Below are 13625 nucleotides of genomic sequence, written 5' to 3'. Positions count from 1 at the left end.
AGATAACATCATGGAGAGCAGGGCACAGCAGGCTGACTGGGGCAGAAAGGTCCTAGATTGAAACGGAAACAGACAATCAACGACACATGCAAAGATAAAGTGCGCAGGAGTTCTCTTTGCAATTCCGGTAATTCCCATCCCAGGCAGTACCACATATGAGGGACAGCACAGTAAACTTTACTTTTGGGATTATAACACAAATCATCCCTGCCAAGTGTCCGATCACAGTATGGGTGTTCAAAGTCTCGAATAGAATCTTAAAATCTTTGAAATCAATGAAACATTATTGTTAAGCCTTACTAGCTGTTGAATTGATGTTTGTATTTTGGATATTAGGCAAGACTGCCCCCCTCAGGACAGGAGCTGAAAGAGAAGACTTGACTTCACCTTCTATAAACATTCTATAAAAAAGTATAGTAAAAAGGTGCTGAGCACCGCAAGCTAAATCCTAAGTAAATGCGTTAGATAAGGGAACAGAGTGAACAACAGGAAACAAACATTACTAAGACACCATTTGAGTTATTCTGTTCACTTTCCATAACATCTTTATTGTCTCATTTTAAACATATTTACACGTCTTTTTTTGTTCAGTAAAAATACAAATACGGAACACTTTTTTCAAAATCAACATCCTCCCGGCGACTGACGGTGCCAAAGAACGCCTGGGCTTTCTCCCCAGACAGGAAGCAGTGATGATGTTAAGAGTGAGGATGTCAGAGTGAGGTGGAGGTGATAAACATACTTCATACCATTCTACCCCAGTAGGCTGCTGCTACTGCCACCACCACGAGGAGGGAGACACTGAGCTGCTGACAGATGGGGACTGAGGGAGCAATAGCAGGGGAGAAAGAGAGGAATAGAAGCTGGAGGGATAGGAATGAGTAGAAAGGGTGTGACAGAGGAAAGAGGAATAGAGTGAGACAAGTGTTGTACAGGTGCTGCCAGGTTTCAAGACATGAGAAATTAGTGACAGAAACCAACCAATTAGCTAAGCAGCAACACAAATATAGTATGGCTTTATCGATTGGCAAGGTGAGTTGTTCTGTAATCAGCCCAACCCCAACATTATCCTCATCACTATTCCTTCATCATCATGGGTCTGCTAGAGCGACAGCTGGGTTTCTAGCAGACTGGTGTATGAGCTTGTGTATGAATAACATTTTGTAAAATAAAAATACATTAAAAAAAGTATTGGCCAAAGGCGTCACACAGAGCAACACTTGATAAGGCTTTAAATTAATTGATACTTCCAACAAAAATGGTATTTCTTCCAGGGTACATTTCTATTTCGCAGTGTTACCGTCAGTCCCCTAAACCTAAAGTATATCCCCATCCACTCCAATGCACCAATCACAGATTCCTCACTAAACACAGCAGAGTTCCTTCCGTTCCATCTACTGTTGCAGAAACAACATTCATATGAAACACAAAAGGTCCATTAAGAACACAGCCCATAGAGAATGAATGGCATATCATTCAACATACTCATCGCACAGGTGACGGAACCCAAGTCCTAATATGCGAGTGGTGATTGGAATGAGAACAAGAAACAGTTTAGGTAGAACCCTATCAGTAGGGTGGGGAGTTGTTCCTGAATAGGCTATACCCACCAGGCTATACCCATCAGTGGTAGTGTTAGAGCAACAATATGGCTCCGTGTCAGTCATTTTAAAAGGAGTCAAAGACACAGAGATAATAAATGAAGGGCTTTGTGTCTTCAGCTCCTACAGTGCTGTAACTTCACTCCATTTTCCCTCTCAGTAATCCAAGCAACAAAGTGCATAACAATTTATCCACAGGGGCCATTTTATCAGCAGACAAGAATCACGGCCAAATCAAGACCTGTCCAATTTGCCTGTGGAGTGTTAGTGATTTATGGAAAGACAGGAACAGAAATTGACCAGGCAAGAGGAGTGACTGGAGAAGTGAAGAAATATGACAAGAAAGAGACGATGGAGGTGGAATGGAGTGATAAGACAAGGTTGAGAGGAGAGAGAGAAGCAGCATCGGTTGAATAGCAGCAACAAAATGATTTGAGGCCAGGCTAAGCTACAATATGTCACCTGCTAATGATGAGAGATGGAAAGAGAGAATGATAGAGAAAGAACAGAAATGGCAGAATGTAGCATAGAGAACGCAAGGGATATCAATTCCATTTCACAGGCCCACTTTAGAAAGGTGCCAGAGGGGGACGCATTAAGCCGTTGCTCCTATCCACAAAGCAACACTGATACAGTTCCAGGTCAAGAGAGTAAACAGAAAATGGCAGACGGACCAGGAGGGTCACATTGTTGTGTCCCCGCCAATCAGTGTCCAAAAGATAGAATGAAAAAAACAAAAATCAACAAACCCCACTGATCGCATAGTCTTCAGTTTTACTGTCAGTCTGACTGTCTGGAATATACATATCCCTTCAGAGAAGTCTGTCTGTTTGTTCGTTCAGACTCCATACACCCTCTCGCCCCTGTATGCGTCCGTTATGAGACAGTTTGGTGAAAACAAATCAAGCCTCCTGACAAAAAAGTCACATTACGAGGGCAATCACAAAAGCTGAACGCACCCACCGTCCTTCTGATCAGCAGAGAGCTATAGAAAGTGAGAGCGAGAGAATTAAAGAATAAGAAAGGGAGCTATTGTTCCAGTCCCCTCCACTCTACAATGGTCTGAGCTCTCTCCTTCTGCAGTCTGTAGTAGTGAGAGATGGAGGCAGGGAGGCAAGGACGCATTGGTCCCCTGGAGGACCCCTGGTCTCTACCGCTGGGCCTGGCTCCCTGGGAGGGTGAGGTTGGCCAGGTGCAGTACCGGCAGGGGGTGGGCCTCCGTGTTGAACACCCAGCTCTCCAAAGGCATCAGGTCATCACTGGAGAACAACAGGTACAGATACCTGGACAAGATAGAGGGAGGGTGAGGTAGAAAGACAAGGACGAGGGAAAGAGTAGACAATATTCAGCTGCTATATTCTGTTCATCAGTGCTATTTGTATGGTACAGGTGAGACAATGTGAACAGCAATAAACAGTCACCAGCAGAGGGTAGTAAAGCACACAGTTCCAGTGCATTCCAGGGGCTGCCAGGCCAGGACATCCCCATCTCAAACTAATTGGAAGTGAATGAACAGGACACAGGGGAGCTGCCCCATCCACTCCACCTCACCTCAGCCTAAAACAACAACCAGTGTAATATCACCCTAGAACAGGGGCTGGCCAACTCGAGAGCTATTGGGTGTGCAGTCTTGATTCAAAATGGCTGAGGACTTACTTGAGCGTCTCGGCCAGGAAGAAGCTCTGCTGAACGTCGTCGTAGGTTGGGTTGGACGAGTAGACATCCTTGACCCCGGAGAACCCCCCGCTGACCCTGCAGTACTTATCTATAGCCTGGAGGGGGAGACAGAGAGCAGCACTGTTAATCACCATACATTAGCACTTTACACTCTAACCTATTGATGGGTTACAGTAACATGCTATAAATTACATCAGGCTCTGTGCTTCACCGCGCTGTATGGGTTTTGACTGACAAACGTTCTGAACTTGAGCACCGCACATTACAAGACGTTGCCCCCTTCCCTGCAGCTAATTGGGCAACATTTGCACATATTTTGTTGTCTGAGTGAGGGAAATGCTGTAAATTAAGATGACTATGTATTTAGATTTTTATAATAAATACCGCTTTGATGTCATACAAGCAAGCACTGTTGACTCCTTTCTATGGGCACCAAAATTACAATTTCTCTGAATTGCCTTGTGAAAACACAAAGATTGTACTCTTCTTTGAGTTTTAAAAGTGCAATGAAATTACTTAGGAACTGTGCCCACTTTGGAGAGGTGTGTGGCCACTTGGAGACACCAGTTAGCCCACTGACTCAAACTCTGTCTTACGTTCCAAGATGGCGTAGCAGTCGGACGTCTGTTTTGTCTTGTCCCATCCCGTCACAAACTCTCCTGCAACACGCCTCACCCAATGTGGTACGGATCTGCTATTTTCTACACTTTAGAACCGGAACCCCCATCAGAAGCTAGCCAGCTAACTAGCTAGCGTTCTACACCGTTAACTCGAACATCAGCCAGCCTCAGCCCGGTCAATTCCTGCCAGTCTGCACAGCACGATATAAACCCAGAGCATATCGGACTGCATTTTCTCTAACATATCTCCGGATTCCCACCGCAAGCTCTGAACCTTTACATATGCCTCTCCCTAATGCCAATATGCCATGTCTATTGCTGTTTTGGTTAGTGATTGTCTTATTTCACTGTAGAACCTCCAGCCTCAATATGCCTTAGCTATTGAGGCTGGAGCTTCTACTTTTACAAATCCACCTTTCCAGAAACAAGTCTCTCACCGTTGCCGTTTGTTATAGACCCCCTTCAGCCCCCAGCTGTGCCCTGGACACCATATGTGAATTGATTGCCCCCATCTATCTGCAGAGTTCATACTGTTAAGTGACATAAACTGGGACATGTTTAACACCCCAGCCGTCCTACAATCTAAGCTAGATACCCTCAATCTCACACAAATTATCAAGGAACCTACCAGGTACAACGCTAAATCCGTAACCATGGGCACCCTCTTAGACATCATCCTGACCAACTTGCCCACTAAATACGCCTCTGCTGTCTTCAACCAGGATCTCAGCGATCACTGCCTCTTTGCATGGGTCCGCGGTCAAATGACCACCCCTCATCACTGTCAAATGCTCCCTAAAACACTTCAGCGAGCAGGCCTTTCTAATCGACCTGGCCCGGGTATCCTGGAAGGATATTGACCGCATTCCATCAGTAGAGGATGCCTGGTTGCTCTTTAAAAGTGCTTTCCTCACCATCTTAAATAAGCATGCCCCATTCAAAACATGTAGAACTAAGAACAGATACAGCCTTGGTTCACCCCAGACTTAACTGCCCTTGACCAGCACAAAAACATCCTGTGGCATTCTGCATTAGCATCGAATAGTCCCCGCGATATGCAACTTTTCAGAGAAGTCAGGAACCAATATACTCAGTCAGTTAGGAAAGCTAAGGATAGCTTTTTCAAACAGAAATTTGGATCCTGTAGCACTAATTCCATAAAGTTTTGGGACACTAAAGTCCATGGAGAATAAGAGCACCTCCTCCCAGCTGCCCACTGCACTGAGGATAGGAAACACTTTCACCACCGATAAATCTACGATAATCGATAATTTCAATAAGCATTTTTCTACGGCTGGCCATGCTTTCCACCTGGCTACCCCTACCCCGGCCAAAATCTCAGCACCCCCTGCAGCAACATGCCCAAGCCCCACCCTCGCTTCTCCTTCACCCAAATCCAGACAGCTGATGTTCTGAAAGAGCTGCAAAATCTGGATCCCTACAAATCACCTGGGCTAGACAATCTGGACCTTCTCTTTCTAAAATTATCCACCGAAATTGTTGAAACCCCTATTACTGGCCCATTCAACCTCTCTTTCCTATCGTCTGAGATCCCCAAAGATTGGAAAGCTGTCCCGGTCATCCCCCTCTTCAAAGGGGGAGACACTCTAGACCCAAACTGTTAAAAATCTATATCCATCCTGCCCTGCCTTTCTACAATCTTGGAAAGGCAAGTTAACAAACAGATCACCGACCATTTCGAATGCAACCGTACCTTCTCCACTATGCAATCTGGTGTCCGAGCTGGTCATGTGTCCACCTCAACCAAGCTCAAGGTCCTAAACGATATCATAACCGCCATCGATAAAAGACTACTGTGCAGCCGTCTTCATCAACCTGGCCAAGGCGGTCAATCACCGCATTCTTATCGGCAGACTCAATAGCCTTGGCTTATCAAATGACTGCCTCGCTGATGATTGTGAACTACAGGAAAAGGAGGACAGAGCACGCCCCCATTCTCATTGACAGGGCTGTAGTGGAGCAGGTTGAGAGCATCAAGTTTCTTGGTGTCCACATCATAAACAAACTCATGGTCCAAACTAGAGGTCGACCGATTATGATTTTTCAACGCCGATACCGATTATTGGAGGACCAAAAAACCCGACACCAATTAATCGGCCATTAAAAATGTATTTGTAATAATGACAATTACAACAATACTGAATGAACACTTATTTTAACTTAATATAATACATCAATAAAATCAATTTAGCCTCAAATAAATAATGAAACATGTTCAATTTGATTTAAATAATGCAAAAACAAAGTGTTGGAGAAGAAAGTAAAAGTGCAATATGTGCCATGTAAGAAAGCTAATGTTTAAGTTCCTTGCTCAGAACATGAGAACATATGAAAGCTGGTGATTCCTTTAAACACGAGTCTTCAATATTCCCAGGTAAGAAGTTTTAGGTTGTAGTTATTATAAGAATTATAGGACTATTTCTCTCTATACCATTTGTATTTCATTAATCTTTGACTATTGGATGTTCTTATAGGCACTTCAGTATTGCCAGTGTAACAGTATAGCTTCTGTCCCTCTCCTCGACCCTAACTGGGCTCTCCTCGCCACCCTCGAAGCAGCGTTACCCATGCAGAGCAAGGGGGAAAACCACTCCACGTCTCAGAGCGAGTGACGTTTGAAACGCTATTAGAGCGCACCCCGCTAACTAGCTGGCCATTTCACATCGCTTACGCCAGCCTAATCTCGGGAGTCGATAGGCTTGAAGTCATAAACAGCTGCTGGCAAACGCACGAAAGTGCTGTTTGAATGAATGCTAACGAGCCTGCTGCTGCCTACCATCGCTCAGTCAGACTGCTCTATCAAATCATAGACTTAGTTATAACATGATAACACACAGAAATACGAGACGTTTATTCTTTCAGTGAAATACTGAACCGTTCTGTATTTCATCTAACGGGTGGCATCCATAAGTCTAAAAATGTTGGCAAATTAGGAGGCCCAAACTGTTGCATATACACTGACTCTGCGTGCAATGAACGCAAGAGAAGTGACACAATTTCACCTGGTTAATATTGCCTGCAAACCTGGATTTCTTTTAGCTAAATATGCAGGTTAAAAATATATACTTCTGCGTATTGATTTTAAGAAAGGCATTGATGTTTATGGTTAGGTACACATTGGAGCAACGATACGCACCGCATCGATTATATGCAACGCAGGACACGCTAGATAAACTAGTAATATCATCAACCATGTGTAGTTAACTAGTGATTATGATTGATTGATTGTTTTTTCTAAGATAAGTTTAATGCTGGCTAGCAACTTACCTTGGCTTACTGCATTCGCATAACAGGCAGTCTCCTTGTGGAGTGCAATGTAATCAGTAGCTTAGAGCGTTGGACTAGTTAACTGGAAGGTTGCAAGAATGAATCCCCCGAGCTGACAAGGTAAAAATCTGTCGTTCTGCCCCTGAACGAGGCAGTTAACCCACCGTTCCTAGGCCGTCATTGAAAATAAGAATGTGTTCTTAACTGACTTACCTAGTTACATAAAGATTAAATAATGGTGTAAAAATAAAAAAATAAGAATTAAAATAAAATAAAAAAAAACTTGAAATCGGCCCCAATTAATCGGCCATTCCGATTAATCGGTCGACCTCTAGTCCAAAAACACCAAGACAGTCGTGAAGAGGGCACGGTAAAGCCTATTCCCCCTCAGGAGTCTGAAAAGATTTGCCATGGGTCCTCAGATCCTCAAAAAGTTCTACAGCTGCACCATCGAGAGCATCCTGACTGGTTGCATCACTGCCTAGTATAGCAACTGCTCGGCGTCTGACCGCAAGGCACTACAGAGGGTAGTGCGTACGGCCCAGTACTACACTGGGGCCAAGCTTCTTGCCATCCAGGACTTCTATAACAGGCGTCGTCAGAGGAAGGCCCTAAAAATTGTCAAAGATACCGGAGCTTCAAGTTTAGGTCCAAAAGGCTTCTTAACAGCTTCTACCCCCAAGCCATAGGACTCCTGAAGAGCTAATCAAATGGCTACCCAGACTATTTGCATTGCCCCCCTCTTTTACACTGCTGCTACTCTCAATTTATTATCTAAGCATAGTCACTATCTAAGCATAGTCATAGTCACTAACTTTACCTACATGTACATATTATCTCAACTAACCGGTGCCCCAGCACATTGACTCTGTACCCCCAGAATATAGCCCCGCTACTGTTATTTTACTTCTGCTCTTTAATCATTTGTTACTTAAAAAAAAATAATAATACTTATCTATTTTTTACTTAACGCTTATGTTTCTTAAAGCTGCATGGTTGGTTAAGGGCTTGTAAGTCAGCATTTCACTGTAAGGTCTACACTTGTAGTATTCGGTGCATGTGACAAATACACTTTTAATTTGATAAGACAGCCTGTGAGAGATGACAAGGAAACACTGCTGGTTTGTCAGTCTGCTGTCTGTCCCCCCGCCCGGTACCTCTTATTTTTGTGCTCTGTGGTTGGCTGCAGTCAAATTTATTTTCACAGAAGGTGAAGCATGATGCTTCTTCATAGTCTCCTGTGGGTGAATTTACACATTCCATGTAAGTGGTAAAGATGAGATGAAATCAACATAATTATCGTTTTGTGGCACATTCATTTATTTTATTTTGTATGTCCTATAGGCTTATGCTATAGCCAGCTGCGGAGCCGGGGCGCATCGGCTATTTACTGTGGGTTGATTGATGACCGAACAGCAAGTGCTGACCAGTTTACAAAAGGTGTCAAACTGACTGAATCAAGTCAATCTCCTTTATCCCTTTGCTATTCATAAATCTAGTTATGTCCAAACATCTTGTTTTTATTTTCCTAAGATTCAAAGCCCATGTTGAAACTTGCCAGTGACCGCTAAAGTGACTTCTCAGCAGGGTTGCCAGGTCTAGGTGAAATTTCTAGTCCAATGACCATTCAAAACCTGCCCACAAAGCTTGAAAACTAGCCCAATTTTTTTGGGGTGCGCAGCAAGCAAGCAGTTGCCACATTTATCCAATAAACCATTTTTCCATAACATTATCAAGGGAATATCAAGGTAGTTTGTAATGACTTAGAGGCAAATTTCGTATTTCCATCAAAATATGAATTATTGCAAGCTTAACGTGAGGTTAAAGGCAGTGGTGAAAAAAAGTACCCAATTGTCACTCTTGAGTAAAAGTAAAGATTAATAGAAAATGACTTAAGTAAAAGTGAGTCACCGAGTAAAAGTCTAAAAGCATTGGTTTTAAATATACTTAAGTATCAAAAGTAAATGTAATTGCTAAAATATACTTAATTATCAAAAGTAAAAGTACAAATCATATCAAATTCCTTATATTAAGCAAACCAGATGGCACCATTTTCTTGTTTTTATTTTATTTACGGAAAGCCAGAGGCACACTCCAGCACTCAGACATCATTTACAAATGAAGCATGCGTGTTTAGTGAGTCTGCCCGATCAGAGGCAGTAAGGATGACCAGGGATGTTCTCTTGATAAGTGTGAATTGGACCATTTTCATGTCCTGCTAAGCATTCAAAATGTAACGAGTACTTTTAGGTGCCAGGGAAAATGCATGGAGTAAAATGTACATTATTTTCTTTAGGAATATAGTGAAGTAAAAGATAAAATTTAAAAAAAATATATACATAGTAAGGTACAGATACCCCAAAAAACTACATAAGTAGTATCAAAAAGTATTTTTTCTAAAGTACAATACACCACTGGTTAAAGGAATTTGAATATGTAGCAAGAGAAAATATATATTTGCCCTTATTAAACTCTCCAATGATTGTAAATAAAATGTTTGTGCATTTGCATAACTATAAATAAATCCGATAGGATATTTGTGATTAGATGAGTGATTAAAGTTGGACAGAGAATCTCGAAATCTCTGTTTAAGAAACACTGACAAATGTTAGCCTACTTTCTGGCAATTGTGCTGTTATTATGTGCCAGATATTAAAAACTTCATAGGGCTGAGATCCCGTTAACGGGATCGATATGACAACAGCCAGTGAAAGTGCAGGTCGCCAAATTCAAACAACAGAAATCTGTTGGGGATTAATCAGAATAGTTGGGTAACATAGATAAGATGTTTTATTTTCATTATATGCTTGTGAGTTACTTCTCATATAGAATGTATATTGTTGTACTATAGTGGTGGCCATTTGCAGTTATCCTTTCTCTGTCATGGGGTCAGTTACTTGGGCCGTAGAGAGGGGAGAGGTCAAGCTTGTCTTCATATGTAAACATATCTTTTAAACCATGTGAAGGGATGATTGAGGGGGAACCAATTATCTCTTGGCTCCACAATGTCTGTGTACCAGTCACTGTGTCTCCGTGAGCTTGTCCAGAATGGGAGTGTCTAAAATGACAATTGATATATATCCTAGTGTCTTGGTACTATGTTGTACCAAGAACGAGAAGTAGTTTTAGGAGAGCAAACTGAACGATAATTTATAGCTAATGCTGTCTGGCTATGGAATACTCCTCTCTCAAGTAAAGTCTTCCATTGTAATGTTCCTAAGATCTGTTATTCGTTATGTGAGTTGAGATGGGTGTCTTGGCTATAAATGATACTAAGAACTGTTTTGTAAGGACTCTCAGAGAATTCATTTATAGACACTGAATTGATCTGAGAGTCACAGGGTTGTGATGGAGCTCATATAATTAAAGATGGACTTTATGATAACTCTGACTTGTGTGTGGTTTGCTCTCATGATTTGGTAAATACAGGAAATTTCCACTACAAATCTCATAATTAAAATTCCTCGAACATACATGTTCTTATACCATTTTAAAGGTAATCTTGTTGTTAATCCCACCACAGTGTCCGATTTCAAACAGGCCTTACAGCAAAAGCACCAAATTATTATGTTAGGTCAGAGCCAAGTCACAGAAAAACACAGCCATTTTTCCAGCCAAAGAGTGGAGTCACAAAAATCAGAAATAGAGATAGAATTAATCACTAACGTTTGATGATCTTCATCAGATGACAATCATAGGACTTGATGTTACACAATACACGTATATTTTGTTCGATAAAGTTCATTTATATCAAATAATCTCAGTATACATTGGCGCGTTATGTTCAGTAGTTCCAAAAACATCCGGTGATTTTGCAGAGAGCCACGTCATTTTACAGAAATACTCATTATAAATGTTGATGAAAATACAAGTGTTATACATGGAACTTTAGATAAACTTTTCCTTAATGCAACCGCTGTGTCAGATTCCAAAAAAGCTTCACGGAAAAAGCAAACCATGCAATAATCTGAGTACGGTGCTCAGAGACCCAACAAGCCAAAAAGATATCCGCCATATTATGTAGTCAACCAGAAGTCAGAAATAGCATTATAAATATTCACTTTCCTTTGATGATCTTCATCAGAATGCACTCCCAGGAATCCCAGTTCCACAATAAATGTTTGTTTTGTTCGATAATGTCCATCATTTATGTCCAAATAGCTACTTTTGTTATCGCGTTTTGTAAACAAATCCAATCTCACAAAGTGTGTTCACTAGGAGCAGACAAAATGTCAAAAAGTTCTGTTTACAATCCTTTAGAAACATATCAAACGATGTATAGAATCAATCTTTAGGATGTTTTTAACATAAATCTTCAATAATGTTCCAACCGGAGAATTCCTTTGTCTGCTACCTCTCACGTGAACGAGTGTCACGAGTTTGTGGCACTCTGCCAGACCACTGACTCAAAGAGCCCATATGAGCCCCTCCTTTACAGTAGAAGCCTCAAACAAGTTTCTAAAGATGGTTGACATCTAGTGGAAGCCTTAGGAAGTGCAACATGACCAATATCCGACTGTATCTTCAATAGGGAATGAGTTCAAAATCAACCAACCTCACATTTCCCACTTCCTGGTTGGATTTTTTTCTCAGGTTTTTGCCTGCCATATGAGTTCTGTTATACACACAGACATCATTCAAACAGTTTTAGAAACTTCAGAGTGTTTTCTATCCAAATATAATAATACTATGCATATATTAGCAACTGGGATTGAGTAGCAGGCCATTAATAATAGTATAATAAGTCAAGGCTTCAACAACAATAAACAGAAGTTATTTATTAAATTAGTTTGCCAGCTCCAGGTAGCCTACATAAGTGGCACAAACTGATTTGCAACGACTCCAGCGATATTGTCATTTCAACATATTTATTGTGTCAAATGTTAGGCTACAGAAGCCTACAATGGCATAGAAATGAATAGGATATTAGATAGCCAACAGATGCAAATGTATCAATCTCCACATTTAATGTCAGTTTCATTGTGGACTTTCCTCCCATAACAGAAGCAGACGAGGGATATCCATAACTTTCCATTTAAAATTTCCCCTCACGCAGAGCTCAAGACCCAAGAACTGAGCATGAGTAAAACCCTTTGCTTGATATGGTTTTCCATAATCAAAGTCCACATTATTATACCATTTACTTTAAACCACCCCCAAGCAAATATATCTAAAGTGCTCTAGTGTGCCTAAAGTGGATTTCCAGTGCTTTGTCTCCATAATTTCTTGATGCGCATCAGTTCTAATGCGTTAATATGTTTTATAGAAAAATGGTTGGAAATAGATGTCTCTATATTGACAATCTAAATAGCATACCTACAACTGGTAAAAAGTTGTCACGATGTGTGCTTGTGCTGCTCTCTCCTCTCACTCACGAGACTCAGCAGCCCCCTGCAGAGCTCTCTCAACCAGTGCACTCAACATAAACCCAACCACTCCGGCCCTCCCCACTACTCACTCTCCGGCCCTCACCCTCCCCACCCACTCAGAAACAGCCTGCTCAGTGCCTGATATTTCCCTGTGACCTGCTGCTGACTAATATATATATATATATACCCGACCTCCACAATCACCCAACCTCAACCCAATTGAGATGGACCGCAGAGTGAAGGAAAAGCAGACAAGTGCTTAGAATATGTGGGAACTCCTTCAAGACTGTTGGAAAAGCATTCCAGGTGAAGCTGGTTGAGAGAATACCAAGAGTGTGCAAAGCTGTCATTAAGGCAAAGGGTGGCTATTTCGAAGAATCAAAATATATAAATATACTTTTTTGGTTACTACATGACTCCATGTGTGTTATTTCATAGTTTTGATGTCTTCACTATTATTCTACAATGTACAAAATAGTAAAAATAAAGAAAAACCCTTGAATGAGTAATTGTGTCCAAACTTTTGATTGGTACTGTATATATAAACATAGCCTACCTATTGCTTTTGTAATTTCTTTGCCCTGGTTAGAATCAGTTGCCTAAGGCTGCTTGAATGCAGAGGAGAGGCGATGTTGTGGTGCTGTTTCTTTGCGTTTCCGTCTTGCTCCAGTATACTGGGGTGATGTTAGTGTAAATGTGTCAAAATATTTGAGGTGTTGGCAGCTGCATACGCTATTCTCGTTGAGTGTGATGACATAATGTTACCGTTTTATCCACAACTCTGTCCATCGCCGTTGTAATCTAGTGGGAAGACAAAATGTTCCCAAACTGGAGATTTAAACAATGATGGAGGATCCTCCAATTCTGGTTTATCCACCACTCGCCATCGTACAGAACTAGTTCCCGGTTGCGCCTCACAAAAGGACAGTTTGAAATGCACCCAATAAGATTCGAATTTTGATTACAACATGCGCATAGGCTCAAGTTGTTTTAACGGAATAGGCAGAATTATATATATTTTTTAAATCTCAGATTTACTCCAGAGGCATAGGCCTATAAGGCAGCGTAGA

General features: G+C 41.5%; 1 protein-coding gene across 6 annotated transcripts in view; it reads right to left on the bottom strand.

Moving 5' to 3' along the window:
- Positions 1 to 513: 513 nt before the first annotated feature.
- The window catches only part of LOC110501661 (mannosyl-oligosaccharide 1,2-alpha-mannosidase IB), a 121488-nt gene continuing 108376 nt past the window's right edge, over positions 514 to 13625 (bottom strand). For all 6 annotated transcript variants that reach the window (XM_036959011.1, XM_036959012.1, XM_036959013.1 and 3 more), the window contains 2 exons: positions 3258 to 3373; positions 514 to 2884 (listed from right to left, as the gene is read on the bottom strand). In XM_036959011.1, coding sequence (XP_036814906.1) covers positions 2752 to 2884; positions 3258 to 3373 — 249 coding nt within the window. In that variant the 3' untranslated portion in view covers positions 514 to 2751. The remainder of the gene's footprint in view (positions 2885 to 3257; positions 3374 to 13625) is intronic.

This window comes from Oncorhynchus mykiss, chromosome 22, assembly GCF_013265735.2.
Source record: "Oncorhynchus mykiss isolate Arlee chromosome 22, USDA_OmykA_1.1, whole genome shotgun sequence".
Lineage (NCBI taxonomy): Eukaryota > Metazoa > Chordata > Actinopteri > Salmoniformes > Salmonidae > Oncorhynchus > Oncorhynchus mykiss.
This window is presented reverse-complemented; position numbering and strand designations above follow the sequence as displayed.